The 26951-nt window shown below is 52.2% G+C and overlaps 3 protein-coding genes across 4 annotated transcripts; 2 read left to right on the top strand and 1 right to left on the bottom strand.

Moving 5' to 3' along the window:
- The first annotated feature begins 38 nt into the window (after positions 1-38).
- On the top strand, positions 39-14261 carry ABHD16A (abhydrolase domain containing 16A, phospholipase). The gene is made up of 20 exons (XM_059938367.1): positions 39-226; positions 1206-1262; positions 2013-2079; positions 2328-2414; positions 5418-5503; positions 7124-7197; positions 7378-7500; positions 9255-9369; positions 9477-9578; positions 10521-10584; positions 11008-11057; positions 11518-11641; positions 12114-12218; positions 12453-12516; positions 12946-13002; positions 13149-13211; positions 13353-13429; positions 13514-13612; positions 13711-13757; positions 13933-14261. Exons 1-20 carry the CDS (start codon positions 95-97, stop codon positions 14014-14016), a joined length of 1677 nt encoding a protein of 558 aa, XP_059794350.1. The 5' UTR covers positions 39-94; the 3' UTR covers positions 14017-14261.
- Positions 14262-18696: 4435 nt separating this feature from the next.
- On the top strand, positions 18697-22645 carry LY6G5C (lymphocyte antigen 6 family member G5C). The gene is made up of 3 exons (XM_059938366.1): positions 18697-18802; positions 19880-20047; positions 22148-22645. Exons 1-3 carry the CDS (start codon positions 18700-18702, stop codon positions 22309-22311), a joined length of 435 nt encoding a protein of 144 aa, XP_059794349.1. The 5' UTR covers positions 18697-18699; the 3' UTR covers positions 22312-22645.
- Positions 22188-26927, bottom strand: LY6G5B (lymphocyte antigen 6 family member G5B). 2 transcript variants are annotated; one of them, XM_059938362.1, is made up of 4 exons: positions 26111-26927; positions 25844-25972; positions 25426-25558; positions 22188-22271 (listed from the first exon to the last, which is right to left on the bottom strand). In XM_059938362.1, coding segments are annotated over exons 1-4 (387 nt in total). In that variant the 5' UTR covers positions 26235-26927; the 3' UTR covers positions 22188-22270. The 2 variants fall into 2 exon arrangements, with proteins under 2 accessions (XP_059794345.1, XP_059794344.1); XM_059938361.1 differs by lacking the exon at positions 22188-22271 and having other exon boundaries at positions 24475-25558.
- Between the last annotated feature and the right edge of the window lie 24 nt (positions 26928-26951).

The following is a 26951-nucleotide window of genomic DNA, read 5'->3' as shown; positions in this document are numbered from 1 at the left end:
TGACGTCAAGGGCACGCAACACCTTAGGGGCCGCGGGAGGGCGGGGCCAGCAGGGGGACCTGCTGCTGAAAGAGCAGCGCCCCGGGCCGGGGCCATGGCGAAGCTGCTGAGCTGCGTCCTAGGCCCCCGGCTCTACAAGATCTACCGGGAAAGGGACTCTGAAAGGGCCCCGTCCAGCGTCCCTGGGACTCCAACTTCAGTCACTAACCCCCCTTCCAGCTCCTGGGTGAGTCGAGTTCTCCCCTGGTTAAAAACATAGTATGGCCCAAACCCCTTTGCGGCCTTTGCTCCCCAGAAGCGCCCATTATTGGAGCCTGCTTGTCAAGCTAGTTTTCCGCAAAGTCTGCGCTCTTTGTGCTTCCTGGGTGAAAGTCACGCCTGTGGACTGGCCGCCTGCTGTATCGCTGTTGTCCAGTGCTTTCTCATTCCGACTGCCACTCCTTGCTTTTTTCCTCTCGCGACCCCTCAACCCTGCCCGTCGTGCTTCATGCCGGTCCCAATTGACTCTTAAGTCCTGGAAGAGACCCTGCGCGGATTCAGGAGCTGGATGATTTTGCCATCAAACTCTCGATTTCCTCTTACTCAGTGCCTCACCCGGTTCCGTTTATCTTCCCTGGCCTTGAATTTCAAAATGACTTCTTCAACATGTCATATGTCCGCTCTCCCCCACCCCACCCGCAGCCTACCTTGGAGACCCCAGGATCATTGCGTTTATGAAAACCTGGGTGGTGGTAGGCTGTGTCCCTAAATGTTCTCTTCCTTTTTATCGGTAGTCTCAGATTATGTTCATTGTCCTCTACAAACTGCCCACCGCCAGCCACATTCTCTTCCTTAATCAGCCTACTCTTATTTCCGATGCTCTTCTTTCCCTCTTAAAGTTGTCATGATGTCTTTCCTTCTCTACCCCTGTCCCCATACGCACACAACCCATTTGAAACTGGGTTGTGAAAAAGAGCAAAAGTCGTCCAATGCTGCTTTCACTTTTGCTTCCAAGTCCAGTGCCCTGTGTTTGTTCTCAGGGTCTGGAGTAGGAAATCAGCTTCTGAGTCAGGGTGGGGAAAAGGGGCTTCCTACAGAGCCAGAGATGTCCTAGGAGAGATGACTCTGGGGGCTAGAACCAGAGGTCACACATCAGGGCTTCTAAAAGGGAAGGTGGAGGACTTGTCAATGAGCAGCGTCCTTAATTCGGCCATCTGTTTTGGCAGGATACGTACTATCAGCCCCGTGCCCTCGAGAAACATGCCGACAGCATCCTGGCACTGGTATGTCTGCCCTGGCATCTGGGACTGCTGCATCTTTTCAGACCCAGCTGCCCTCCTGAACTTTCTCCTCCCCAGACTAGGAGAAGGCAGTGCCCCTGGGGGTGGGGGATGCTCTGGGCTCTGCAGCAGACATCAACACACACACACACACACACACACACACAGATAGCTCTCAAGCGCCCATACTTGGTACTCTCCTTTGGCATGTGCACTGCTTTCTCTGGGGCAGCCTGAGCCATGAGGAAGCTGTGTTTACTCTTGGGACCATCCGCAGGTGCGGAGTCCTGCAGTCCCCAGTGACCTGTCCTCCCTGGCAGGTAGCCTCTTTGGCTGCAGAGACAGCTGTTCTCTCTGGCAAGGTTCCCATGGTGACATTTGTGCATCTCTTGGGGACCAGGCCAGGGGCTGTCCTGAGCAGGGCTGATTGAAAAGGCTCGATTAACTTGAGTAGAAAGAGAGACTGGCCTTTAAATGTGATGAAATTATGTCCAGAGATGATTAGAGGAAGAAACTAGAAGCTGTACCTAGTTTTCCAAGCCTCCGTTATGCTCTGACACACTGCCTTCAACAAATAATTGAGCACCTACTGTGTGCATGGTGTCATGCACAGAATAGGTACTTGATACGATATCCCTCAGGTTATCCACTTTGCTCAGAGCCAAGGCCTGGAAATGGCAGACCCGTGTGTGTGTGTGTGTGTCTGTGTGTGTGTGTGTGTATTGATTGCTTGTCCCTGTCTCTCTGCTACAGGCTTCAGTCTTCTGGTCCATCTCTTACTACTCCTCTCCCTTCGCCTTCTTCTACTTATACAGGAAAGGTCAGTGTGGTTTCAAAGGTGGTGGGACAGGAAACGGGCAGGTCATTGGCAGCTGAGCCAGTCCCCTGATGAGGAAAGGGGACCTGTGATGAGGATGGCTTGGCTTCCCTCTTCCATCAGGCATCTTCTTCCTCTGAGGGTGTGGCTGTCCCCAAAAGAGGGTGTGGGGGGGATGTTGGGGCTGAACTGCAAAGACGAGCTGAGGGGCAGTGGGGAAAGCTTCTCATATAATCCCTCTCCCCCACCAGGTTACTTGAGTTTGTCCAAAGTGGTGCCATTTTCTCACTATGCTGGGACACTGCTTCTACTGCTGGCAGGAGTGGCCTGCCTCCGAGGTAGGTGGAGAGGGAGACTGGTTTGGATCTATCCATCACTGAGTAAATGTTCATTAAGTACCTTTGCAAATACAGTTTGGTGCTGGGCCCTGAAGGGAAGTAATTAATGGCCGAGACATGATCTTTTCCTTAAAGGGGTTGAGTTGTAAATATGAACAGATAATTAGCAGAAAGGTTTGCTATTATCTAAAAAAGATGCATATACCCTACAACAGTTCCACATATGTCCATGTGTATGTTTGTATTAATCCTTAAGTGGACTCCATGGCCCCTAATAGCAGGATGGATAAATACGTTAGAGGTTATAGTCCTACAACAGAACACCAGAGAGCAAGGCAGATGAACAAGCCAGAGTTACACTCAGCTACACAGATGAATCTCACAGATATAACGTTTTTGGGGTTTTTTGGGCTGCGTTGGGTCTTTGTTGCTGCGCTCGGGCTTTCTCTAGTTGCAGAGAGCGGGGGCTACTCTTCATTGCGGTGCGCAGGCTTTTCATTGCGGTGGCTTCTCTTGTTGCGGAGCACGGGCTCTAGGCGAGCGGGCTTCAGTAGTTGCAGCGGCATGCAGGCTCAGTAGCTGCGGTGCATGGGCTTAGTTGCTCCACGGCATGTGGGATCTTCCGGGACCAGGGCTTGAACCTGTGTCCCCTGCATTGGCAGGCGGATTCTTAACCAGTGCGCCACCAGGGAAGTCCCCCACAGATATAATGTTGAATGAAAGAAGCTGAACACCAAATAATTTATGCAGTATGTTTCCATTTACATAAAGTTCAAAAGGGATGCATATATAAGTGGCAAAACACTAAAGAAAAACAGTCTTGGTTATCTTGAAAGTCAGGAGAGAGATAACCTGGGAGGGGGAGGGAACAGGCTGGGGAGGACTCCTGGTGGGAGGTGGCTTTGTTCTCTTTCTTGACCTGGGTGATCGGCACATGAATGTTTGTATTCTTTAAACTGAATGTATGTTTTATGTACATATGTTATTATCTCACAATTTAAAAAATGAAGAGACAAACCAAATCAGTGCCCTCTGGCGGGGGCACTTGAAGAAAACCAGGTGAGGGGGATGCCTAAGAAGGGAGTGGTGGGGTCAGGAGCTGGACGGCTGCCGTTGGGTCCAGTTCGGGGTGAGGACCTTCTTCCCGTTCTGCCTCCTGATCACCATGGGGCTGGGCTCCCTGCTCAGAGAGGCCCTCCCTGACCACCCTATCTGCAAGTCGCTCCCACTCCTCAGTTTTGTCTTAATTTTAAATTTTATTTATTTTTAATTTGGGGGAGAAATTAAGTACAGAAAAGTCCGTAAAACAAAATATCAGAAAGAACTAAAATGCTTATGTTTTGTGCTACTGCTTCAAATACCTTTTGTCTATAAAATACTAAAGCATTACAGAGTTGGCGTTCCCATTGGAATCTTCCTCAGCCCCATGTTTCTCTTTCCCCAGAAGTAACCATTGTCGTCTGGTGTGTTTTTTTTCCCTAGTCCATATTTTTATACTTTTACAAAATACAGACCTCATTCCATCACATCTAAGCTGCTATGAGTTGTAAATGCGTACCGATTTCAGAATTTTCAAATGTGAAAAAAAATATGAATCTTAGAATCTGTGCAATATGATAAGTATAGACAAAATATAGCATTTTGGGGGGTGCATTTTACATTTTTAGCACAAATGACATCCAAATCACTGTGCAGCTTGTTTCATTCTCAGTATTGTTTGGGGGCTCTACCCTTGATGATACATAGCATTCTAGTTCATTCTGGTTTTATTTTCTTTATAGCCCTTATCCCTCTGAAATTTTCTTGTTTACTCATTTATTGTCTTTCTCCAGCCCCACCCCATCCCCAACCAAAATGCCAGCTCTTTGAGGGCCGGGACCTGTGTGTCTCGTCTCCTGCTGTCTCTCCCATGTCGGAACAGTGCCTGGCGCATGACACCTGTCGGGTTAGTGGTAGCAGAGAAGTCAGGGCTTGAGATTCCTCAGCAGTGAAGGGAGAGCAGATGCGATCGCTGAGGGGCCAAGCAAAGAGAGAAAAGAGCTCAGTGTTGAGAATGACTTTCAATTCAGAGAGAGAAGGAGAAGGGAGGCAGGGGAGGAGCAGCCCAGGAATTGGAAGGAGGCAAAGATGGACCCAGGAAACAGGAGAAAGGAATCTTGACGGACGGGAAGAGTGCTGGGCGGCACAGTTAAAAGAGAATGGGGGGACTTCCCTGGTGGCACAGTGGTTAAGAATCCGCCTGCCAGGGCAGGGGACACAGGTTCGATCCCTGGTCCGGGAAGATCCCACATGCCGCAGAGCAACTAAGCCCCTGTGCCACAGCTACTGAGCCCGCGTGCCACAACTACTGAAGCCTGCCCGCCTAGAGCCTGTGCTCCGCAACAAGAGAAGCCACCTCAATGAGAAGCCTGCATACCTCAACGAAGAGTAGCCCCCGCTCGCCGCAGCTAGAGAAAGCCTGCACGCAGCAACGAAGACCCAACTCAGCAAAAAATAAACAAATAAATTTACTAAAAAAAAAAAAAAAGAGAGGGAGAGAGAATGAGGACAGGAAGGGGACTCGGATGCAGTAAGTGAGGAAGTAATTATGGGGCAAGAGCAAGAGCTGTGAAGCCAGATGCAAGGAGTTAGAATATGCAGAAAAGAGATGGAAAGGTAGCATTGGAGAAGGGAGGAGGGAAAAGCAGAGAAACCCAGTGTTAGCAAGAGTGAAGCCTGAGGGCACGTGACAGTGTTTTAAGACTGGGAAGAATGAACATTCTGGAGGGTGGAAGGTCTATAGTCTAGGAAGAAACAAACTGGAGAAGTTAGGGAGGGGAAGAATGCCCTTGCCGGCCACTGGATATGGAGGAGGGGCGTCGGCTCAGGTCTCCTATTTCCCCAGATCCGGGGCCCTCTGTTCCTTTTCCTCTCACTTCTTGCCCATCTCGGATTCTCTTCCTGAAACTTACTTGTCTTGCTTCCCAGTTTTCCTAACACAGTTTCCTATCCTCTCTCCACCAGGCATCGGCCGCTGGACCAACCCCCAGTACCGGCAGTTCATCACCATCTTGGAGGCAACACACAGGAACCGGTCCGCAGAAAACAAGGTGAGACCCTCAACTGCCTCCCCAGAGCACCGGCCCAGCTTCTGCCTGAGCAGGGAGATGTGTTTTGCCACCCGCCACACTGGGCGTTTGCTTGCACATTGCTGGATCCCTTCTCCCCTCCACAAGGGAACTGTCCGCCTGAGGAAGTTTTCCTCCCTACCACTTCTGGTGGAATATTCCACTAGAATAATCCTCCACCCTCCATCTGCAAGAATTGCCTAGATGTGGAAACATTCCACAGTGTTTCTTAGAAGGAGGTTTCCTCTCTATCACAACAGCTCATTCTGTAAATGTTTGTTTATTTTTGCTGTGTGCATTGAACACTGTGCTAGTTTTGTTCAGGGATGGGACAAGACAGGCAGGTATGTCCACCCTTGTGCCCAAGAGCACAGTGTGGTGCCAGGAGGGAGAAAGGCTAGGGCAGAGTGTCCTTGGAGTTGTGCCAGCCCAGCCAGTACTAGAGTGTGATTATCTTTGAGAAGGGGCTTTGGGGCCTTATAAAGCTCTTTCCTGTTACACAGGGGGTTCTGGGATCAAACAGCTCTGACCAGCATCATCGTATTGCTGGTTGCTCCACACCACCACTTATGGAGCTGTGTAAAGACATTCCACCATGCCGCTGTCTGACGCATTTTGCATGCACCCTTTCTAATCCTCACAGCAATGGCATGAGGTGGCATTAGTACCCTTATTTATATGTCTGAGGAAACAGAGGCAAAAAGAGGTTACAAGACCCAAGCATAGTCACAGAGCAAGGAAGTGACTAAGCCTGTGTTTGGGTCCAGGTCCGAACAGAGCTTGCCTAAAATTTGCTTCCCTTCATTTTGTTTTGTTTTGCCATTTACATTTTTGTAGAATTTTTCTATTGCTCTCTCTTAGTCCAGTTATTTTTGTAAATGTCAAAAAAAAAAATTGTCTGTGACAGAAAATAAAAACCTATTCTCAAAGCGCTGGGAGCTTTGGGGGCGGGGGAAGAAATCAGCAGAGTGGAAGACACAGCTCTCCACTGCCCTCAAAAAGCGTGTGGACTGACTCGGTGGGGTAACCGGAGGCACAGATGGTCTGGGTGGCATCAGTAGCCCATGGCTGCAGGAGTCAAGGGAAGGGAGGTGCCCGTGAGGATGGAACAGTCAGAGAGGCCTTGATTCAAGTGGTGGCCCAGGTGCAAAGGGGCTACCGTGGGTGTGACTTCCCTCCTTCCCTCTCACCAGACATTTTGATCCTTCAAGATAGAATCATGTAAAGGACTCAGGTGGGGAAGGGAGCGTGACCAGCCAACAGGCTCCCCACCTCCTCCCTCAGAAGCTCCAGCACCTCCAGCCACCCCTCCTGGGGGTGAGTCAGTCTTAGATTTTAGAAAAGCGAAGAGTGTTAGGTTCCTCTTCTGGATGAGGGCAAACAGGCCAGAGTTGATACCTGAGAGGCCATACTCTCTAGCCTGACTTTTCTGGCCTCAGCAGAACTTTCCATCTGCGAACCGGAGGGTGTTGACCTCTGCTTGTCTCCCCATGATGGGTGGGGGCCGGTCCCCTGGATGGTGGGAGTGTTGAGGGTGGGTAGGTGGGCATCCCCACAACTCCCCTTTTCATCCCCTCCCCCATCTCTCTCTGCCCACCACAGAGGCAGCTCGCCAACTACAACTTTGACTTCAGGAGCTGGCCAGTCGACTTCCACTGGGAAGAACCCAGCAGCCGGTGAGGCCCCAGTTCTTTCGCTCCATCCCTGCTCTGTCCCCCACCTCCACCCCTTCTTGGGGTCTAGTGCCTGCCATCCAGCGCCATCTCCTCATTCCTACACCCCACCATCCTACGGACCTCAGACGTCCAGCTTGCTGCTCCTGACCCCATCCTCCCCTGCATCTTTCCATTCCTCAGGAAGGAGTCCCAGGGGGGGCCTTCCCGCTGGGGTGTGGCCCTGCTCCGCCCAGAGCCCCTGCACCGGGGGACTGCAGACACCTTCCTCAACCGAGTCAAGAAGCTGCCTTGTCAGATCACCAGGTGGGAAGCAGCAGGGAAGAGAGGCCAGCTGGGGTGGAGGGAACATAGGGTGCAGGCTCCAGGACAGGGTGCTCCACTGTAAGATGACTGGCATTTATTGGGCTTAGTGCCATGTACACTGTATTATTTGTAGCAAAGTATTTAGTTTTTATCCACATCTGTGTGTGAAAAAAAGAGGTTCAGAGAGATCCATAATCTCACAGGTGGTGCCTGAAGAGCTGGGATATTAACACAGTTCTGTCTGACACAACAGCTCTTTCAGTGAGGCTGAGAGGGAAGGGTGAGGTTATGGGTGGGGAGGGGACACACAGCCTTAGCTGCAGCAGGGTCTGGTGGCAGCTGCAGCCCTATCCTGGCCCCGCTGCTCCTTGGTTTTTCCACTTTGAGGCAGCTCCAACTTCTGCGTCCGTGAACAACCTGCCTCATAGGGTTGGTGAGATTTAACATATTCTGAAGGGCTTCCACCTTGCCTGGGTGCCTGAGAGCATGAGGTAAAACCTAAGTAAATCGTGGATGTGGGTACTGATGATGTCTGAAGCAACAACAGTGACCACAGCGGTGCGGCCAGTGTGGGAATTTTCTGTTGCTGGGGGCTAGGAGGCAGGTTGGAGGACACCAAGGAAGTGGATGGACTTAGTGGTCAGTTGTTGACTGTGTGCTGATTGATCAGAGGAGCGAGCCAAGTTTGAGGTTTTGAGGGGGGATGCTGGACAGGGTTGTACAATGTTGTTCTGGGGACAAATCCTACTTCGGGATTAACTGGAAGTGGTTAACCATCTTTTTCAGGAATAGCACCTATCACATCTCTTTTTTCGATTTATTTATTGATTTATTGATTTTTGGCTGCGTTGGGTCTTCGTTGCTGTGCGTGGGCTTTCTCTAGTTGCGGAGAGCGGGGGCTACTCTTTGTTGTGGTGCGCGGGCTGCTCATTGTGGTGGCTTCTCTTGTTGCAGAGCACGGGCTCTAGGCACATGGGCTTCAGTAGTTGTGGCGCACGGGCCCTAGAGCACAGGCTCAGTAGTTATGGCGCATGGGCTTAGTTGCTCCACAGCATGTGGGATCTTCCCAGACCAGGGCTCGAACCCGTGTCCCCTGCATTGACAGGTGGATTCTTAACCCCTGCGCCACCAGGGAAGCCCCCTACCGCATCTTATGTGTCTAGATTAGTATATTTGTGCAAGAAATATTTATTAAGCCCCAGAGTACTCTGTGCGAGGCTCTTGGCACCTACTACATGGCAGATACCAGGCATATCGCAATGAACAGTATTATTTATTTGGGGACTTTAATAAGTACATTAACAGAATCATAATTGTTAATTACCTTGCTTTTACTTGTCATATCAGTATACAGAAAGTATTATCTCATAAAACTTTCAATGTTAATATGTGCATATATGTGTACTAGGCCACAATATAAAGTATTTTAAAAAGGTTGCAGTAAAAAAAGTTTGCAAAGGGAGGGACTTCCCTGGCCGTCCAGTGGTTAGGACTGCACACTTCCACTGCCGAGGGCATGGGTTCAATCCCTGGTCAGGGAACTAAGATCCCGCAAGCCACGTGGCGCAGCCAAAAAACAAACAAACAAAAGTTTGAAAAATTGGTGCATATATTGTTTCGTTAAGTCCTGAAAGAGGCAAACGAAGCTGTGAAGGTCAAAGGTGAAGCAGGCCCCAGAGTCTCTGAGTGCTTGGGTGGGGATGGTCCCTGGGCTCCACTGTGTTGGAGGTTCATTAACCCCGTGTTCCCCACAGCTATCTGGTGGCACACACCCTGGGGCGCCGGATGCTGTATCCGGGCTCTGTGTACCTGCTCCAGAAGGCCCTCATGCCTGTGCTGCTGCAGGGGCAGGCCCGGCTGGTGGAAGAGGTAAGGCTCCCCTGCCCATGACCCCCCCCCGCCACAGCCCTTCTTCCCCCACCCAGGAATGTGGCCTCCTGTCCCTCCAACTTGGCCATTGCATCTCCCCCACTCAGTGTAACGGGCGCCGGGCAAAGCTGCAGGCCTGCGACGGCAATGAGATTGACACCATGTTTGTGGACCGGCGAGGGAGAGCTGAGCCCCAGGGACAGAAGCTGGTGAGAGGGCACAGGGAGCCCAAAGGTAGAGTGTGGGGAGGGCAGTGGAGGTTCTAGAGATCTCAGTTCTACAGCAGCCCTAAGGAAGCACAGTGGGGATAATCCCATCTCCCAGCTCCACCCTAAAGACCTCTTGATGTAGGAAATCCCTGTGATAGGGAAATAGATGAAGGAGTTGACACGCAAGGACCAAAAAGTCATCATCGTAATAGTTACCACTTAGCACTTACCACAGGCAGGGCATATGTTTGAGCCTCACAACAGCCCTGTAAGATAGGTACCATTTATATTAGCCCATTTTACAGATGATGAAACAGAGGCACAGAATAGCTTTTCCAGATCACACAGTTAGTGAGTGGGAGAGCTGGGATTTGAGCCCAGGCAGCCTGGCTCTAAAATCTCCTGTGCCCATGAAGCAGCCCTGGAAAGAGCACTAAGCCAGCAGTGCTGGGTGCTGGGTTCTAGTCCCAGCTCTGCCCAGATGCTCTGAGGGTCTACCCAAGCCCCACCATCCCTGAGCTTTGGCTTGGGGCACCAATAGCGTTTATCTGACCATAATTCTGGAGCCCGAGAGGGAGAGGGAAAGTGATTGGCATACCACACGAAAGAAACAGTCACAGAAAAAATGGACCCCAAAACTAGAAAGGAAAAATAAATCCATAATCCCATTCCTGAGGGATGGCCACCTGGTAGTCTTCCAAGGAAGAATGGACACTGTGCTGGGGGGTTGAGCATTTCAAGTTGGATCATTCCTCTTCCTCTGAGGGCCCAGTTTGCTAAGCATTTGCATCCACTTTGCCTCTCACTTTACGGACTTCTCTCTCCTTGGAGAGAACAGGAAACGCGCCCTTCCCTCTTTCCTACAAAGCTCCCACAGGCTGCCCTCCCTGCCGCTAGTGGGATTTTTGGTCCCAACTTGGCTCCTTCCTGCTTCCCCTATAGGTGATCTGCTGTGAGGGGAACGCGGGCTTCTATGAAGTGGGCTGCGTCTCCACACCTCTGGAAGGTAGGCCCATGGCTCAGCCCTCTTATCTCTGCCCCTTGGAATGGAATGTCCCCACCTTCCCACATGGCTATGACCTCCCAGGGCCTAACCACTTTCTCTGGGTGAGGTTTGAGACCCCTGCCTTTGGGGAAAAGTCTCCTCCCCATTGCTTTGCTAGCCTTGCATCCTTCCCCTAGGGCTGCGTCCCTAACCTTATTATGCTCTTTGTTCTGTTCCCCGGACCCAACAATCACATCTCTCTCCCTTCTGCTGCCTCAGAACCTTTTTGTCATCTTCCCATTCTGGGAAGGCTTGGAGTTCTTTGCCTCTGAGTTGGGTGTTTAGAACTCCAGTGTCCTTCTGCTCCTTCCCCCAGAGCTGGGGGCAGAGAGTGGTGGAGGCCGTGGTCCATGAGGTCCCAGCCCTTCTTCCCCTGTGTTACAGCTGGATATTCAGTCCTGGGCTGGAATCATCCCGGCTTTGCTGGAAGCACGGTGAGACCTTCTCTGAAATCCCTTCTTTTTCTGAGTTATGGTCTGTCTCCCTCTGGTCAGCCACTGGCGTTAGGGAAAGGGGCTATATGTTTCTGTAGGGCCTCCCACTCACCTGTGACCTGGGCGCCAAGGGCAGGGAGCTGCAAGCCTCCTCCTCTCACACTGGGGGCTTGGCAGGAGGGGAGGCGGTGGATCTTGCTGTAAACGACTGGTTTCTAGAGAGAACAGCCCCTCCCACTGCCCTATTCTTTTTTTCTTTTTTCTTTTTTTTTAATGCCACTGACAGGCGTTTATTCTTCCATTAGAGAAGCACTCTGAATTGTCTGTTCAGAGCTGCAGTTCCGTCTTTGCTGTCTGTTGCAGTGTAGCTGCAGGAAGGGTCCATGCTGGGAGGTTGGGGGGTGATGGGCAAGTGGCCTTTTGTGCTGACCCATTCCTGCTTTTGCCCTTCTTCCTGCAGGGGGTGCCGTTCCCACAGAACGAGGCCAATGCCATGGATGTGGTGGTCCAGTTTGCCATCCACCGCCTGGGCTTCCAGCCCCAGGACATCATCATCTATGCCTGGTCCATCGGCGGTTTCACTGGTACCAGCCTCCCTCCTACCCCCCCTACTGTAGGCACATTCAGGCCATCTCTGTGTCCCCCCAGGAGAGGTGGGGAAATGCACTGGTGGCCCAGGAGTGGGGTGGAGGCTTCAAGGAGGAGAGGTGGGACGGAGGTGGGATCTCTGAGTGGGTCTGGAAGAAGCTCTCCTGTTCGTGTACACTTCACATTTCCTTCCACCCTTGTGCCCGATTATTAAAAGAAGTAGACCGGGGTCCTGGGGTGGGGACATCAGGGAGTAAATGTCTCCTCCGATATTGTCTTCAGTGCACTTCGTTGTTCTCTCTCCGTCCTCTCCGGGCAGAGCCCTGGCTGAGTGAAGTGAGGGGTTAAGGAGAGACCTGGGGCTCACTTAGTATGCAGGATGGGGTCAGCCTATAGGATCAGTGGGACAAGGGTAGGGGTGGTGGGCCTGCCCTTGGTCCTCACCCTTTTTCCCTGTCCTGATACCAGCTACGTGGGCCGCCATGTCCTACCCAGACATTAGTGCCGTGATCCTGGATGCCTCCTTTGATGACCTGGTGCCCTTGGCCTTGAAGGTCATGCCAGACAGCTGGAGTGAGTGCAGCTCCCAGGCTTGCCCTTCAGGAAAGAGGTGGGCTGGAACTGGGAGATGTTCTAACTGGAGATGGTTCCCCTTTCCGTGGGTGGGGAGTAGGTCACCCCATTGTTGAGAAGCAGGAGGACTCCCCTGTCTGGGGACCTCAGTTTTCTATCTCCGTGAACAGTGGGGACCTTGGTGTTGAGCAGGGGCTTTGTCTCTGCTGTCCTTTCACATTTCTCTCACTCTAGGGGGCCTGGTGACCAGGACTGTGAGGCAGCATCTCAATCTAAACAACGCAGAGCAACTGTGCAGGTGAGGGCAGGCCAATGTCTAGCGTATAACATCCTTCCCCCACCTCACCCCCCGTAGAGATGCTGCTGGGTGTTCAAATGCTGAAATTAGTACCAAAGTACAAGTACAAGCCACTGCCCCACATTTCCTGAGTGACCCTGCCACCACCACAGCAGGCCCAACCCCTCCCAGCTTCCCTGGGACCCTGGACCTTCTCATGATCTGGCAACCAGTCGGTTCATGCCTGGCACAGCAGGGACCTCCCAGCAAGGCCTGACTTTGAGCAATGCCCATTCTTAAGTATTCTGACTCTCACCCCTGGGTGAAGGGCTAGCCCAGGGGGCCCTGCTGTAGCAGGGGTAAGAATGCAGCCAGTGCAGGGGTGGGGTGGCCAGTTGTCACCTATCTCCCCCTCTGAGCTCTCCCTCCCCACTATGCTGTCCTCTGAAGGTACCAGGGCCCTGTGCTGCTGATCCGCAGAACCAAGGATGAGATCATCACTACCACGTGAGTGCCTGGGAACTTCTGCCCTCCTGGATCCCAGAGACAGCCAGGGAGTTGCCCCTCCTCCCTCTGCCCACCAGAAAACCAGGTATCCAGAACCTTCCTCCCCAACCTCCAGCCCCTCCAGTGTACATTCTTCTCACCCCCAGGGTTCCTGAGGACATCATGTCTAACCGAGGCAATGACCTCCTGCTGAAGCTCCTGCAGCATCGGTGAGAGCCAGGGTGTGTGTACGCACATACGCACATATGTGTGTGTACTGACACCAGCGCGGGGCGAGGGGGGAGAAGGTTCGGGGATGAGGAGTGAAGAGAACTGGGTCCTGACCTCTTGTCCCGGCACTCCCTCCATAGGTATCCCCGTGTGATGGCAGAGGAGGGTCTTCAAGTGGTGAGGCAGTGGCTGGAGGCCTCCTCACAGCTGGAGGAAGGTGAAAGGGGATCTGGTGAGGGCTTTGGTTGGGGGCCTGGCAAAACCAGGTTGCTGATGGGCACTCCTCTCTCTCCATGACCAGCCTCGATTTACAGCCGATGGGAGGTGGAGGAGGACTGGTGCCTGTCCGTCCTCCACTCCTACCAGGCAGAACATGGGCCTGAATTCCCCTGGAGCGTGGGTAAGAAGTCCTGGGGCAGGAGAAGGGGTTGGGAAGAGCCCAGGAAGGGGGTGAATATCCAGATGCGTGGCCCGTGTTTGAGCACCTCCTCTCTGCAGGGGAGGACATGAGTCCAGAAGGAAGGCGGCAGCTGGCTTTGTTTCTGGTGAGCTAAGGGGTGGGAAGCAGGAAGAGGGTGCCTGAATGGCCAGGGGGCACATGTGGGGCTTGGGGACAGGGGTACCCTGTAAGCACTGGAAGTAGCAGCTTTTGTAGAGTGGGTAGTGGGTTCGGAGGGTGTCTGTGTTCTGCACCCAACCTGTCCCGCCCTCTCCCCTCAGGCTCAGAAGCATCTGCACAATTTCGAAGCCACACACTGTACCCCACTCCCGACCCAGAACTTCCAGATGCCCTGGCACCTCTAGGGACCACACTGGGACTCATTCTGGAAGAATGGATGGGAGGAGACACGAGGAAGGACCCTATTACTTGTTATTCTCTGTTTATTTTGCTGTTTATAGTTTGTGGCAAGTGGGGGAACCATCCCCCTTCTCACTGTTCCTCTTGCACGTTTCCCCTCATCCATCCAGCAGTACCTAACCTTCCCCAACACACTCCCTGCATTAAATGAATGGATTATTCCTAATAATTAATAAAAGTATTTTTTCTACTGGCTGGCTAATTTTGTGACTTCCCAGGTGTCCAGGAAGCCAGGGTTGGGAGTGGGAAGAGTCGAAGCTCCAAAGGGCTGGGCTTTGAGAAACCCCAACTCCAGACAGCCAGTTTAACCCTCCCCATCTCTGCTGTCGCCTCAGGCAATAGCACGAGCTATCCTTGTGCAGTGGGTCCCCAATCCTCACCCTTCCCTGGCATGCCTAGTACTATCACCACTGTGCAGCCTCCCTGGTGCCTGCCTAGGCCTTCCTGCATACAACCAGCCCAGGAGACCAAGGTTGCCTCCTATTGCTCACAACTCATGGGCTTTGTTGTTTACAAAGTACTTTCTAGCTCCTGATTTTCACCTACTCAGCAATTCTACAGATTTCCAGGTCCAGCCTGCATGGTCTCACCATCAGTACTTCCAGTTTTCCTTGCTTAGCTCTTGCTCTTTCCGTGGGGAGTGAGGAATGGCCTGCTCCCCATGTCTTATGCAGCAAACCCTGCACACCGTCCTCACCATGTCAAGTCTCTCTCCTCACACCCTCTTTGCAATTCAACAACACAGGGCCTGCCAGGGACCAAGGAGCAGGTGCCAAGGACTCAGGTCTTCCCAGAGCCATACTTTGCCTTTCTGGACAGCTGTTAGAATATTCTTAGTTTGAACCTGAGGAAATTGGTTCCCAATAACTTCCATTCTATTTCCAATCCTTGGACCTCACAGAACAGAATGAGTCCCTTTCCCACCCATCAGTTTGTTACCTGGCCACCTTCTTCCCTTGGAAACCTCTTTTCCAGATGAAATACCCCTAGGTTTACCACCCTGGGTGAACCATTTTGAACAAGATACTTAAGGTGGACAGTATTCTGAGGTCCTGGATACAGCCTCTGGTTAATTTCAGTGTCTCCTCCAACCTCAAAGCACAAAGCTCCCCTGCAATCCCTGGGGCAGAGGCTGTCTGCCCTAACCAGCTCAGCAGCTCCTTAAAGGGAGATATACTGGGTCTCCACTGAAAGGAGTGATCTGAGACTTGTCAGTTGACATGATGCCTCCTATTTGGGGTTAGAAGAGAAGAGGTGACCACAGCTCCAGAATGCTCCACCTTTAGCAAATACTGGAGAGCTGATACTGGCACCCCTCTCCTCTGTCCTGCCCTAGGGAGCAAACAGGGTGGGAAGTGTGGAGCGTGAAGCTGTGGGGCCAGCTGCATGATTCTGAACCTTGCCTTCCAGAGCCATCAGGACAGTTAGCCCCCTGGAAACCAAGTCTTTGTTCAGCTAAGGGAACCTCCTTAAATGCAAACACGGGGTGCCCCACATCTCACACCCTAGACACAAAGGACTCCCTCTTCCTGGCCATGGCCATTAGGGACTCTGTTGACCTGCCTCTACAACCACATCTCCCTCCCCCTTCTCCCTGCACATACTATAGAGAACAGTGGATGCCATGAGGGGTGCTTGGATACCTGAAGTGGGTGGGGAGAAGTGAGGCTCAACATTTGAATTCTGGACCACGCCACCAAGGAGTCTCAGTCTACCCCCTCAGATTACTCCCTATCTGATAAGGCTCACAGCAGCTGTGTTTTCAGAACCACCCCCACCCCAGGGTGGGACCAGCTCCCCATCCACTCCTCACCCTATTTATCAGGGTTCTAGCAGTCTCGGGAGAAGACCAGCTGAGATGCAGATACCACATCCGCTGAGGCTCTGGCTCTTGCTGTAGTGGGCACCAGGTGAGGCCTGGACACTCAGGCATCCCAGAGTTGCTAGGCAAACTGGGAGAGGGGATGGAGGCTGGGGAAAAGGAGAGCTAGCAACTGGACAGGAAACCTGGGAAGAAGAGGTGGGCCCCGGGCTGGGCCACCCTTTATCTTGCCATGTCTCATTGGCCCAGGCTCCACCCTGCGCTGCTCCCAGTGTGAGGTGCTGGAGTCGGCTCTGAACTGAGTGTCTGGGTTGAGGGTTTGCTCCATGTCCCCGGGAGGGGCATGTGTTTCCCGCACTGTCACAAGTGAATGAGGGCCCCGAGGGTGAAAGGCTCCAGAGAGTGGGGGGCCCAGGAGTCGGGGATAGCCAGGTCCCTATCCATCCATCCATCCAATCACCAAGCCTTCCTAGCTCCCTCAAGAGCCCAGTCATTCATTTTTTCATTCATTTCTATTCTGATTAAAGATCCCCTCTGTAGTTCCTCTCCAGACCGCTCTGTCGCGGCCGCTCCCCTAATAGAACCTGGCTTTCGCCCGGCCCAATCATCCATAGCTCCGCCCCTCGTTCTCCCCGATTCTTTCCTCTAATTGCAGCATTCTATCCTAAGGCCCGACCTGCTTTGTTTGGCAATTTGGCTGCTTACCCTCAGGTATCCCTTGTCCGGTGGGAGGGGCCCTCAGCGTGGATTTCTCCAGCCGCTGTTGTCACCATGACGACTATTGCAAAGCCCCGCCTCTTCACCCCAGGAAAGCCTCCAAGGAGCCCGTCACCATGACAACGAACTCTAGCGGCTCTGCGCGCGCAGAAGCCGCGCCCTGCCTCGTGGACAGGGGAGGAGCGAAACGAAACAAGGGCGGGATTAATGACCCTAAGGCCACTCCCTCTCTGAAGAAGGCCCAGCCCAGCTCCGAAATAACCACTCGCCTGTTCGCACTTGCTACGCCCTGGGCCCCTGATTGCCGTAGCTCCACCGCAAGTCCTCCCGGACCTCTCAGGGCGATCCCTTAAGGGAGGCCAGCCTCAGCCACCCATAACGCCCTTGGCCTTTTCGTTGCGCTTATATTCGAGAGAGGGAGTCAAAGGGCGCTGTGAAATTCCCTTCTGCCTCTCCTTTGCTCTCTTTGCTTCAAAAGCAGCCCCCGCTGTCTAATTGTTTTCGTCTATCACTTTGTCACTCATTCAACCAACATTTATATCGGTCCCGGGTGCTCCTCCCCAGTTCTCCATTACTCTTGACTTTTCTCTAAAATAATTCTCTTATTTTTATCATCCCAAGGCTCTTGGGGTGCGCGCAGTGGCGTGTGTTTTCCTCTCGTATTTCTTCTTTCGCGTCCGCCTTTCTTGACGTGTCTCCGTCAGTTTCTTCCCATCTTCCGCATCAGCACCCTGAGACCGAATGATTCTTGGATAGCGTTGGGACCACCGCAGGGAACCCTCGGGCAGGGCCCGGCCCCAAATCTTCAGACTGGAAGTTGGAGCAGGTGGTGGGTTCCTGGAAGCCGAGGACTTCCCCTAGCCCACCGACCCTTAAAGCAAAACACCTGTGTCTCTCACAGAGAGACGGACCTGGCGAGATGCAGACGGAGCAGGCATGGTGGGCCCAGCAGGCCCCCGGCGGGGGAAGTGGATGGGGCGCCTGGAGCCAGTCCGCGGCCGCTCATTGGTTGCTGTGTGGTCTCCAGAATCCGGGTGTGGGGAGGGATGTTAGCACCACAGTGCCATGTTCCGGGGAAGCCGCCTAGTGCTCTGGGTGTCTGACAGGGCCGGATGCCTGAGTCCCGATGCCGGGCGCGCCCTCCCCAGCCGCCCGGCCGAGAGCTGAGCTTGGGCTGGGGGCCGCCCTCGCGTCTTCCCAAAATCTCTGAGGTGCAGCCAGGCGCGGAGAGCGAGCACACAGCGCCGGAGCCTGTGGGCGCCGGAGATCAGACCCACTGACCTGCAGCTGAGCTGAGGCGGGGCCGGAAAAGGGGGGCGTAGGGAAAGGCTCTGACTTCCCGGAACCCACAGGGGGCACTGGGCTGAGTACGGTCATTAGCGACTCAGGTGTCCTCGCTTTTGGATTTCTGACACGTTTTTCTCATCTTGAAAAATGGTGTCACAATCACCCCCTTTTGCAAGCCTATCCCCCTTCCCTCACCTCACATTCAGTCTAAGTCCAAATCTGTCCAGTCTTTCTTCTAAATGCAGCTCAGATTCATTCACTTCGCGGCTTCCCTCTCTTCTGCTAGACCAGGCCGCCATCTTGTGACTGGGTTTAGGAATAGCTTCCTAAGTAGTTTTCTGGCCTCAGAGATCTTTTACAAACAGAAATTGATCTCGTTACTGCTCTGATGAAACCCCTTGGGTCAGTAGTTTCCACTGCCCAAGTTCTCCCCGGAAGCACTCTGCCCGCGTTCCCCGCCCCTCCCCCCTTCATTGTCCGTTGACTTGTCTCCGGTACTAGATTGTGTACTCTGTGAGGGTAGGGACTTTGTGCAATATTGTATCCCCAACACCTGATGCAGTGATTTAATGAATGCCTGTTGAATTAATATGAAAGAAGTTTCCCCTCTCATTCCCCTGTTGCTGGGTCCTTGTCCCCAAGCCAGTATGTTAGACCCCAGAATGGCCGTGGGTGAGGACACTCTGTCCTTCTGGCTGTTCAGGCACTGATTTCCACCCCAAAAGGATGTTGCCTCTCCCCTTCGTCTTCGCCAACTTCTCTTCCACCAATATAAGGCCAAACTGGAGGCTGGTGGGCAGTCATGCATGTTATGGCAGGCCCTGCAGGTAGCCGGAATCCGGGCCCCCCTCAAGCCCTGTACACGGTCCTCTTAATAATGCTGGTCGTGATGAGCTTGGCGTTTGGTAAGTGGCTCTAAGGGGTCAGAAGGGTCTCCTATCCTGCTGGATAGGGAAACCCTGGATAGATGTCTGGTACATCTGCCAAGGAGATTCAGATAAACCCAGGCAGGAGGAAAGATGGGATGGGTGGGCTTGGTGGGATAATGCCTGGGGACTGATAATGTACTGATGTTCACTCTGAGGGAGATTTCTGGTGATTACCCCAGGGCTGTCTCACTCAACAGCAGTGACCTGAATGGAGATACTAAAGGGAACCTCTTAGAATCTGAGGACAATACAGAATAGGGAGGGTTGGGAGAACATGCCAGATGACAGCCTCAGGATCCACAGCGTAGAACAAGGCTGAATCCAGCCTGATAACCTCACTTGGCTGCAAAGCACCATCGACACAGAAACAAGATCCAAAGTGTTTGCTAAGCATCTGCCTTACACCAAGTGCTCTGCTGGGTCTGGGGACTCATTAACATGTGGTCTGGGCCTGGGATCAGAGGAGGAAGGAGATGAATATGCATGCAGTTGGGGAGGGCTTTGGTGGACAAAGTTTAATATGAGTCTGTTCAGTGAGAGAACCACCAAACAAAGAATGTGGCCTTGGGCTGCTTGAAGTCTCCTGTCTACACAAAGCTGAGATTCTTCCTGTCCTGTGATGATGCACTCTGATGTTTTCACTTCTGAACATTATAGATTAAGAAAGCATATTCAAAAGAGTCTGGGGGTTGGGTGGGGACAGTGAAACCAAGTCACAGAGGAAGAACTGTCCTAACAGGGCTGCCAAAAGTTGGAATGGGCTGCCTTGGCCTAACCTTTAAAGTTAGAGGCTTGTAGAGTGCTGGGCACGTTAGCCCCTTAAATATATGAATAAATGAATGAATGAATGAGTTCCTCATTTCAGGAGGTAAAAGAGCAGAGAATGGAGATTTTTAATGAGAACTAAAGCTTCTGATGTTAGATTAAGCCAGATGGTTCATTAAAGAATTGGTGATTTTATGGTTTTCTGAGATGGGGAGGTGGGAGGGAACAGTGGGATTGGCCAGTCTGGGAATTAGGTGGGTTTGGGGTCAGTGCTTCTCTGTATTCTAGGTGAGTTTGAGCATTATGATCAAGAACCCCTTCATCAGATTCACTTAAACAAATACCTAAGCTGCTATCGATGCCTCTTGGAGACCAAGGAGTTGGGATGCCTTCTAGGATCTGACATCTGCCTCACCCCGAAGGGCAGCAGCTGCATGACACTGCTCATAAAGAACAGTAAGCTGCCTTCTCCCTTTCGTCGTGGGCCCAGCCCATTCCCAAACTGAGTCTCTACCAGCCTTCTAAGCTGCACCCTAATTCTGGTTCCCACAACTCTAAGACACTGTTCCACCACTCTCTCTCCTTCCTTTCCTTTAGAGCCACTCCCCATCTCCACTTCTACTCCCCTCCCCTTCTCGGCTAACCCTCCTCATAGCACCCAGCCTTGTAGGGGACCCTGGAGATCACCAAATCTACTGGCCTTTCTTCAGGCTGCCTTCTCCCCATCTGTCAGCAGTAGTTCCTGCCAGTACCACTCTTCTCCTACATCTTCCACTGCTTCTTTCCAGTCTCCTTCACTGAGTCTTGCCTTTAACTGAGTCTTCACTAAGTCTTGACCCTTAACAGTTCACGTTCCCCAAAGTTTGGTCCTTAGCTCTCCTCCTCTTTACTCTCCCAGAGGATTTTATCTGCTTCCTTGGCTTCACCCAGAAGGCACATACTGCATCCTCCTAAAACTGAATGTTAGGCCAAACTGTAATGTCAAATTGCCCTCTGGATATCTCCACCTCATTTTCAACTTGCTGGAAATTGACTACATTCCCTGTTCCTCAAGCCTGCTCTTCCACCTGATCCCTCACCTTTTTCAATAATAAACACATAACACAGACTATGTACCCGGCACTGTTCTAAGCACTTACAACCCTCCAAGGTAGGCATTGTTATCCCCATTTTACAGATGTGGAAACAGAGGTGCAGAGAGGTCAGTACCTTGCACAAATCTCCTAGAGGCTGAGCCACAGTTTGTGGTGGTTCCAGAGATGGTGCTCTTGACAACTGCTGTACAAAGCTGCCTTCATTCAAATCCTTTCATTATACTTTTTAAAACAGCTGATGCATAGATGTGGTTCCACATCAGAGTATTCAAGAAAAGTCTCCCTCCCACTCCTGGCCCAATTCACCCAGCTCTCAGGCATGAATAACATAAAACCATTTTTTAAATTGCCTTTATTATCCTTTCTGTGATCTTTTGTGCACATCCCACCCTATACAAATATGCTGTTTACTCCTTTTCACCTCTTTTTTCCTCCACAAACAGTACCATACTACTGTAGCACTGTTCTGCACTTGTTTTTTAAACTTAACAGTTATGGGAACTTGATGTTTCCATATCAGTTTGTAACCAGCTTCCTTGTCCTGCTGCATGGTATTCCACGGCATGGGCATGTCAGAGTTGATTTATCCATCCCCCTACTGATGGACCTTTAGGTTGCTTCTAAGTTTTCACTCTCTCAAGCAGGGCAGCAGTGAACATCCCCGTACATGGGCACAAAGATTTCCCCGCTCTCATATATACAATAGCAGCAGAGATATCCTCTTCTACTTTTCTTAATATAAATTTATTTATATTTTATTTATTTATTTTCAGCTGCATTGGGTCTTTGTTGCTGCCCGGGGGCTTTCTCTAGTTGCTGCGAGCGGGGGCTACTCTTTGTAGCGGTGCGCGGGCTTCTCATTGCAGTGGCTTCTCTTGTTGCGGAGCATGGGCTCTAGGGTGTGCCGGCTTCAACAGTTGTGGCTCGTGGTCTCCAGAGCACAGGCTCAGCAGTTGTGGTGCAGCGCACGGGCTTTGTTGCTCCATGGCATGTGGGATCTTCCTGGACGAGGGATCGAACCCATGTCCCCTGCATTGGCAGGCGGATTCTTAACCACTGTGCCACCAGGGAAGTCCCTCATCTTCTCTTACTTTTGACCCACAAAATAAACGACAAACACCTCCTGTCTGCAATCTGACCTCCAATACATCTCCCAACTTTTTCTTACATGGTCCCGCCTGAAGTGCTGGTTCTCCTCACTTTGCTCCACAAGTCCCAATTCACCCCATTCCAACTGTCACTGTATCTCAAATGGCTCTTTCCCACCAACCTTCCCTGGGAAACTTCCACAGAGTTCATGGCTGGTGACTCCTTGGCACTCCCTGGCCTGTCCAGTTCCAGGAATTGTTGCATTTTGGGGGTCTGGGGCAGTGATGGCAAGTCCATGTGGGGTGAGGGGATGGGAGGGTGAGGGGCTTTACCTGGGAACTCTGTGTCACTGATTGCTGCCGTCCCTCCCCAGACAGTGGTTCGGAGATCATGGTGAGTGACTGCCGCAGCAAGGAGCAGATGAGTGATTGCTCGTACACCCACACTTCTCCAGTGCTGGGCTTCTGGATATTCTCTCGATGCTGCTTCCGGAATTTCTGCAATAACCCTCAGAACAGAATAAAATATGGTCCTTAGAACTTCTGTAGAGACCTCTGGAGTAAAAACCTGCCAATTTCCAGCCATCCTCCTGATTTCCACCTGGGGGCAGCCAGAACAACGTCCGGCCCCACCCACCAGCCCTCCCTGCCGCCCTCAGCAGCAGTTACTGGACCCCAGTCCTATCTGCCTCTTGGTTGACGCCCCTCAACACCCCTATTCCCACTCTGCCCCTTCCCCAGGCTCCCTCTCCAGAATTCTCTGGAGTTTTCCTTCCAGTCCTCAGTCTGACATCTTTCCTCCTGTCTGTTCCCACCGCAAGGATGCCCCTTTACCCTGCTTTGCTTCTTTTCCCACCACAGTCCTCTCTTGTCCCAAGTCCCCAGCTGTTCCTCCAAAATAAATAGATGTACCAACTGTTTGATTTGCCTCTCTCTTCTGGTGGATGTGGAGGCTGAGGGAGGTGGTACTGCCTGAGTGCCCCATCAGGGGCAGGTAAGTGGCTCCCAGCTCTGCAGAGCTCTGCTCCTGCCCTGCCCCACTGTCTCTGATTCAGCTCTCAGCACAAAGAGGTGAAGAGGAACTGCAAGCCCTCCTATGTTGAGACCAGAAGGGTAGTGGGCATCCTCAGAAGTGCTGTCAGACCCAGAGCTGGATGGGGACTGGTAGGGAGGTTCATGGGGGTGTGTTGGTAGGAGTGGAGGTGTAAAAGAACCAGTCCCAGGGAGGAGAGGGTGGGGAAGGAGCTCTGTGAAGAGATGCAAGGCCTAGTGACCTCTCTGATTCCAGGCTTAACTTCCCTTTTCAAGGACCATGGTAAGTTACTCAATTTCGGGCCTTGGGTTTCTCACCCTCTGAGGCTGTCTTCCAGTTTGACTTGCTGGAGCTGTGTATACCTGGGCCTTTGACTTACGCTGAAGTCAGAGGTCATGGGGTAAATTGGGGCGGCAAGAGAGGGACACAGTGGCTTGTACCTCTCTTTGTACCTCCAACTGCTTCCTAACCTAGAAACAAATGTTGGTTTCTCCCACTAGAGCACAAGCTGTTAAAGGGGCCACAGAAATCTGTTTACATGCAAAATGTTGTGTAGGAAGTGTACGCTGTGTGATGTCGTTTCTATCAAGCACACAGACAAAATTCAGGACAGTGGCTACCCCTGTATTTTAGGAGGGTCTAGGAGGGTGCATGAAGGCAGCTTTGGGTGCTGATAAAGGCCTTTATGCTAACTCAGTGAGTGGTAACACAGGTGTGTAGTTTACAAAAACCCACCTTATGGTGCGCAAACATCTGTACCGCCAAAAAGGTTTAAAACTAAATAGACCAAAATCTGTGTTTATGTTTGCCTCTAAGGCATGTCTATTTTTGAGCCCATTAACTTCTGTGTGCACACACTGACATTCTCTCAATCCTGAGGCACTATCCCTACTTGACAGGTGACCAAAGTTCGGCACAGAGACCAACTTACTCAAGTGGCAGAGGAGCTGGGACTGGGCCTCCCAGCCACAGAGCTGCACTACTTTTCAGAAAAAGGTTTCATAATCCCAGCACTGGGTTGTGAGATTCGGAAGGGTGGACACCTGGCTGTACTCATCTGCAAGTCTCGGTGCTTAATACTGGGGCTGGCTCAGAGCAGTGTGTCCAGTGTTTACTGAACATACGGGGAAGGTTGCTTTCTGCATACTTGCAGTTTTTCTAAATATTAAAATGAAAGACCCTACTACTGCAGCCCCACCTGTGTGCTCTCTGTACTCTCCCACCCCCTCCACCTAGGCCCTCACAGAGGGGGTCCTGGGTCCCAGGATCCTGAAAAGAACTGAGAATAGGCAGGAACGCAGGTGCCTCAGCTCCAGGTAACTCTGAGATGCAGACCTGTGCCCTTTGGTTTGCTCTTGAGTTTTCGTGGTTGAGTGTCTCCTCCTTTCTTATGTGGAAAAACCTGACATCACCCGGGTTTAACTTTCTAGGTTTTGTAGGGTATGTTTAAGGCTGGCAGGAGTCACAATCCTCATACTTTGATCTCTAGCTGAGCAGAGGGTGGGATGGATGTGGGCTCTTCGCAGCAGGCCATGAGGAACCACAAAGGCCAAGTGGAGTGGGCAGGGCTCTGCAATGCTGTTTGAACCCCACGCCCAGTTAACTTTCTTTAACCTGTTTACACCTGCCCACACCTGAGCCTGACCCCATAAACAATGTGACACAGACTTAGCCCAGTTTGTTTATTGTGGAGGGAAACTGGGGAATGTGGAGCAGAGGACAGATCCTCTCCTCTCCCTGGGAATCTGTGCAAGTGGGTGTCAGGACTCAGGGACGTGGAGCGGGGCTGTGGAAGCCAAAGATGGGGACAAGAGATGAGAGAAGGCAGCAGGAGACCAGGCGGGAGTGAGGGTGGTGGAGACAGTGAGGTAGGAACACCAGAGTGCCCAGTCAGGAAATCTGCACAAAGTCCGCCTCTCACCCTTCTTTTTTTTTTTTTTTTTCACCCTTCTTGATGCAAGTTCAGTTTGGCACAAGGTTTGAGAGACAGGTGTAGGAGTGGAAATAGCCAGATTGAGAGGGGATCAGGAAGATGGGGGGTGGGGGGGATGATCCCACTCAGATGATGGGAAAGGGATGAGGAAACCACTGTGCCTTTCCCAGGTCAGCCTAGGCAGAATTCACATTTGAGATTATTTTCTAGGTGGACGAAGGGCACTGGGTGCAGCGCCAACTGCTTTTTGGGGAGGAAACTAAACCAAACCCATATAGACGATGAAAGTACAAAGGAAAGGAAGACTGAGAACTCACAGACCAGAGAGTGTGAGTGTTCTGAGAGGGCAGTACATGATGCTGGGGTGTCAGGGGAGAGACGCTGGACCAGAGTGAAATCTGGGAAGGGTAAGACATCACAGCCTAGACCAGGGAAGAACCAAAAGTCCTGAATTGTTGAGGAACCAGTATATGCGGCGCAGGTCAGCAATGGACAAACTCAGATTCAGGGGCAGGACAGCCAGGGGGTCCAGGCCTTCAGAAGGCTCCTTCCCAGCATGGAAGCTGGGTAGGGGCAGTGAGAGGTTCAGGGCTTGGTAGAACCACTGGATCTGGGACTCAGACAGGGGCAGGGCCAGGGACCCCTCAGGTGGCTCAGGGAGGGAGCTCTGGAGCTGGGGGCTGTACCAGGAGTTGCAGTAATCATACTGGCAGCACTGGGCGTAGTACCAGTACTCTGAGAGGTAGGTGGGGCGTTTTTCTTGGCACTGGTAAGACTTGTGCTGTCCACAGCCTCGGATTAAGAAGCGAACCTTGGTATCTGGAAGAGAGGGGACAGCTAACAACCCTTGCTGCCTCCCCTAGTCCCCAAACCTGGCACCCCTTTCACAGACTCTGCGATCCCTCACCCAGACCCAATTCCTATCCCAGACTCCTTCAGAAAGGGCCAGAAAAATTAGTTTAACTGGCTCCACAGAACCCCAGACCCCTCCCCTTCCAGGATCCTCCATCTCCTTAGACCTCAGGCCCCAAGCAGCCTTCATCTACAAGAGGAGACCAAGCCATGGCTGCCCTACCAGTAGCCCCTTCCTGGGACTTGACTCACTATGAAAGATGCTGATCACCATGCACGGGGATGAGCTGCTGATAGTGCACTTCTCCGAGCCTGAAACGCATCCTATAGTAGGATCTTCTAAGAGGCAGAGGTGGCAGGTCCGGACTTCAGGAACAGGAGCTGGGGAGGTGGAAGACAGGAGGAATGGCCGTGTCGGCTCACTCCAAGTTCCCTGCCCTGCAGGGAGCCCGCTCATCCAGAGCCACCCCCTCCCTGGACTCAGTCACCCCTCCTTCCCTGCCCCTGTGTCCCACTTACCCTTTCCCACTGTGAAGCCCATCATGACCAGCACACCTACAAACATATGGGCCTTCATCACGGAATTCTGGGGAGAGGGGAAGTCCCTCAGGGGTGTTCTGAAACCCCACCTTCCTGTGACCATGCTCCTTGAGCCTGAACTGCAGGGTGGTTTTGACAGGCAGAGTCTGGGCAGGAGCTACTGCAGGTACAGAGCTATATTCCTGCCTGGGGGAGGAACCTATTAACTTGGCAGGAGGGACGTGTCCTCACCCACCAGGTCTGGTTCCTGAATGTGGGAGCAGTAGCCCAGACAGGGGCAATACCTGGGCCCCAGTCCAGCAGCCTACCTTTGTCCTGTGCGCCTTTCAAGGGTCCATGGATGTTTCCTTCTCTGGTACCATTTGCTATCCTTCCCACACAATAGGGTCAGTCCCTATTGTTCTGGGAGAAACCTTAGCCAGGAGCCCAGTGACCCCCATCCTTCTGAGATGGGCATGTCTCAGCTCCCCAGCAGGGGGCAGGCAGACACCACAAAACAGCAATTCTGGACCCTGCCCCCTCCTCTCCCCACCCCTTACAGTTCTCTTTATTTTGGGACCACTTTCCCTGTAAAACCCAAACTGTTGTTGATTACATTCCCTAGAGTATAAGCAGACAACCATAGGTGGCCCAAAAAGAATAAATATTTCTCTAGTCTCTGAAATCTGATTTTTCTGAGTCTTTTCCTTGTGATCTTTGCACATCCCCACACCCAATTCTAGAACTCTGCTTTACTACTAAAAACATCACCCAAATCCACTGGGCACAAATCTGTGCTGGATTTCAAGCTGAGGGGGGTGGGCGGGGCCAGGAGAGCTCC

Source organism: Balaenoptera ricei, chromosome 11 (genome assembly GCF_028023285.1).
Source record: "Balaenoptera ricei isolate mBalRic1 chromosome 11, mBalRic1.hap2, whole genome shotgun sequence".
Lineage (NCBI taxonomy): Eukaryota > Metazoa > Chordata > Mammalia > Artiodactyla > Balaenopteridae > Balaenoptera > Balaenoptera ricei.
Note: the sequence above shows the minus strand (reverse complement) of the source record. Positions and strands in the feature narration are given on the sequence as shown.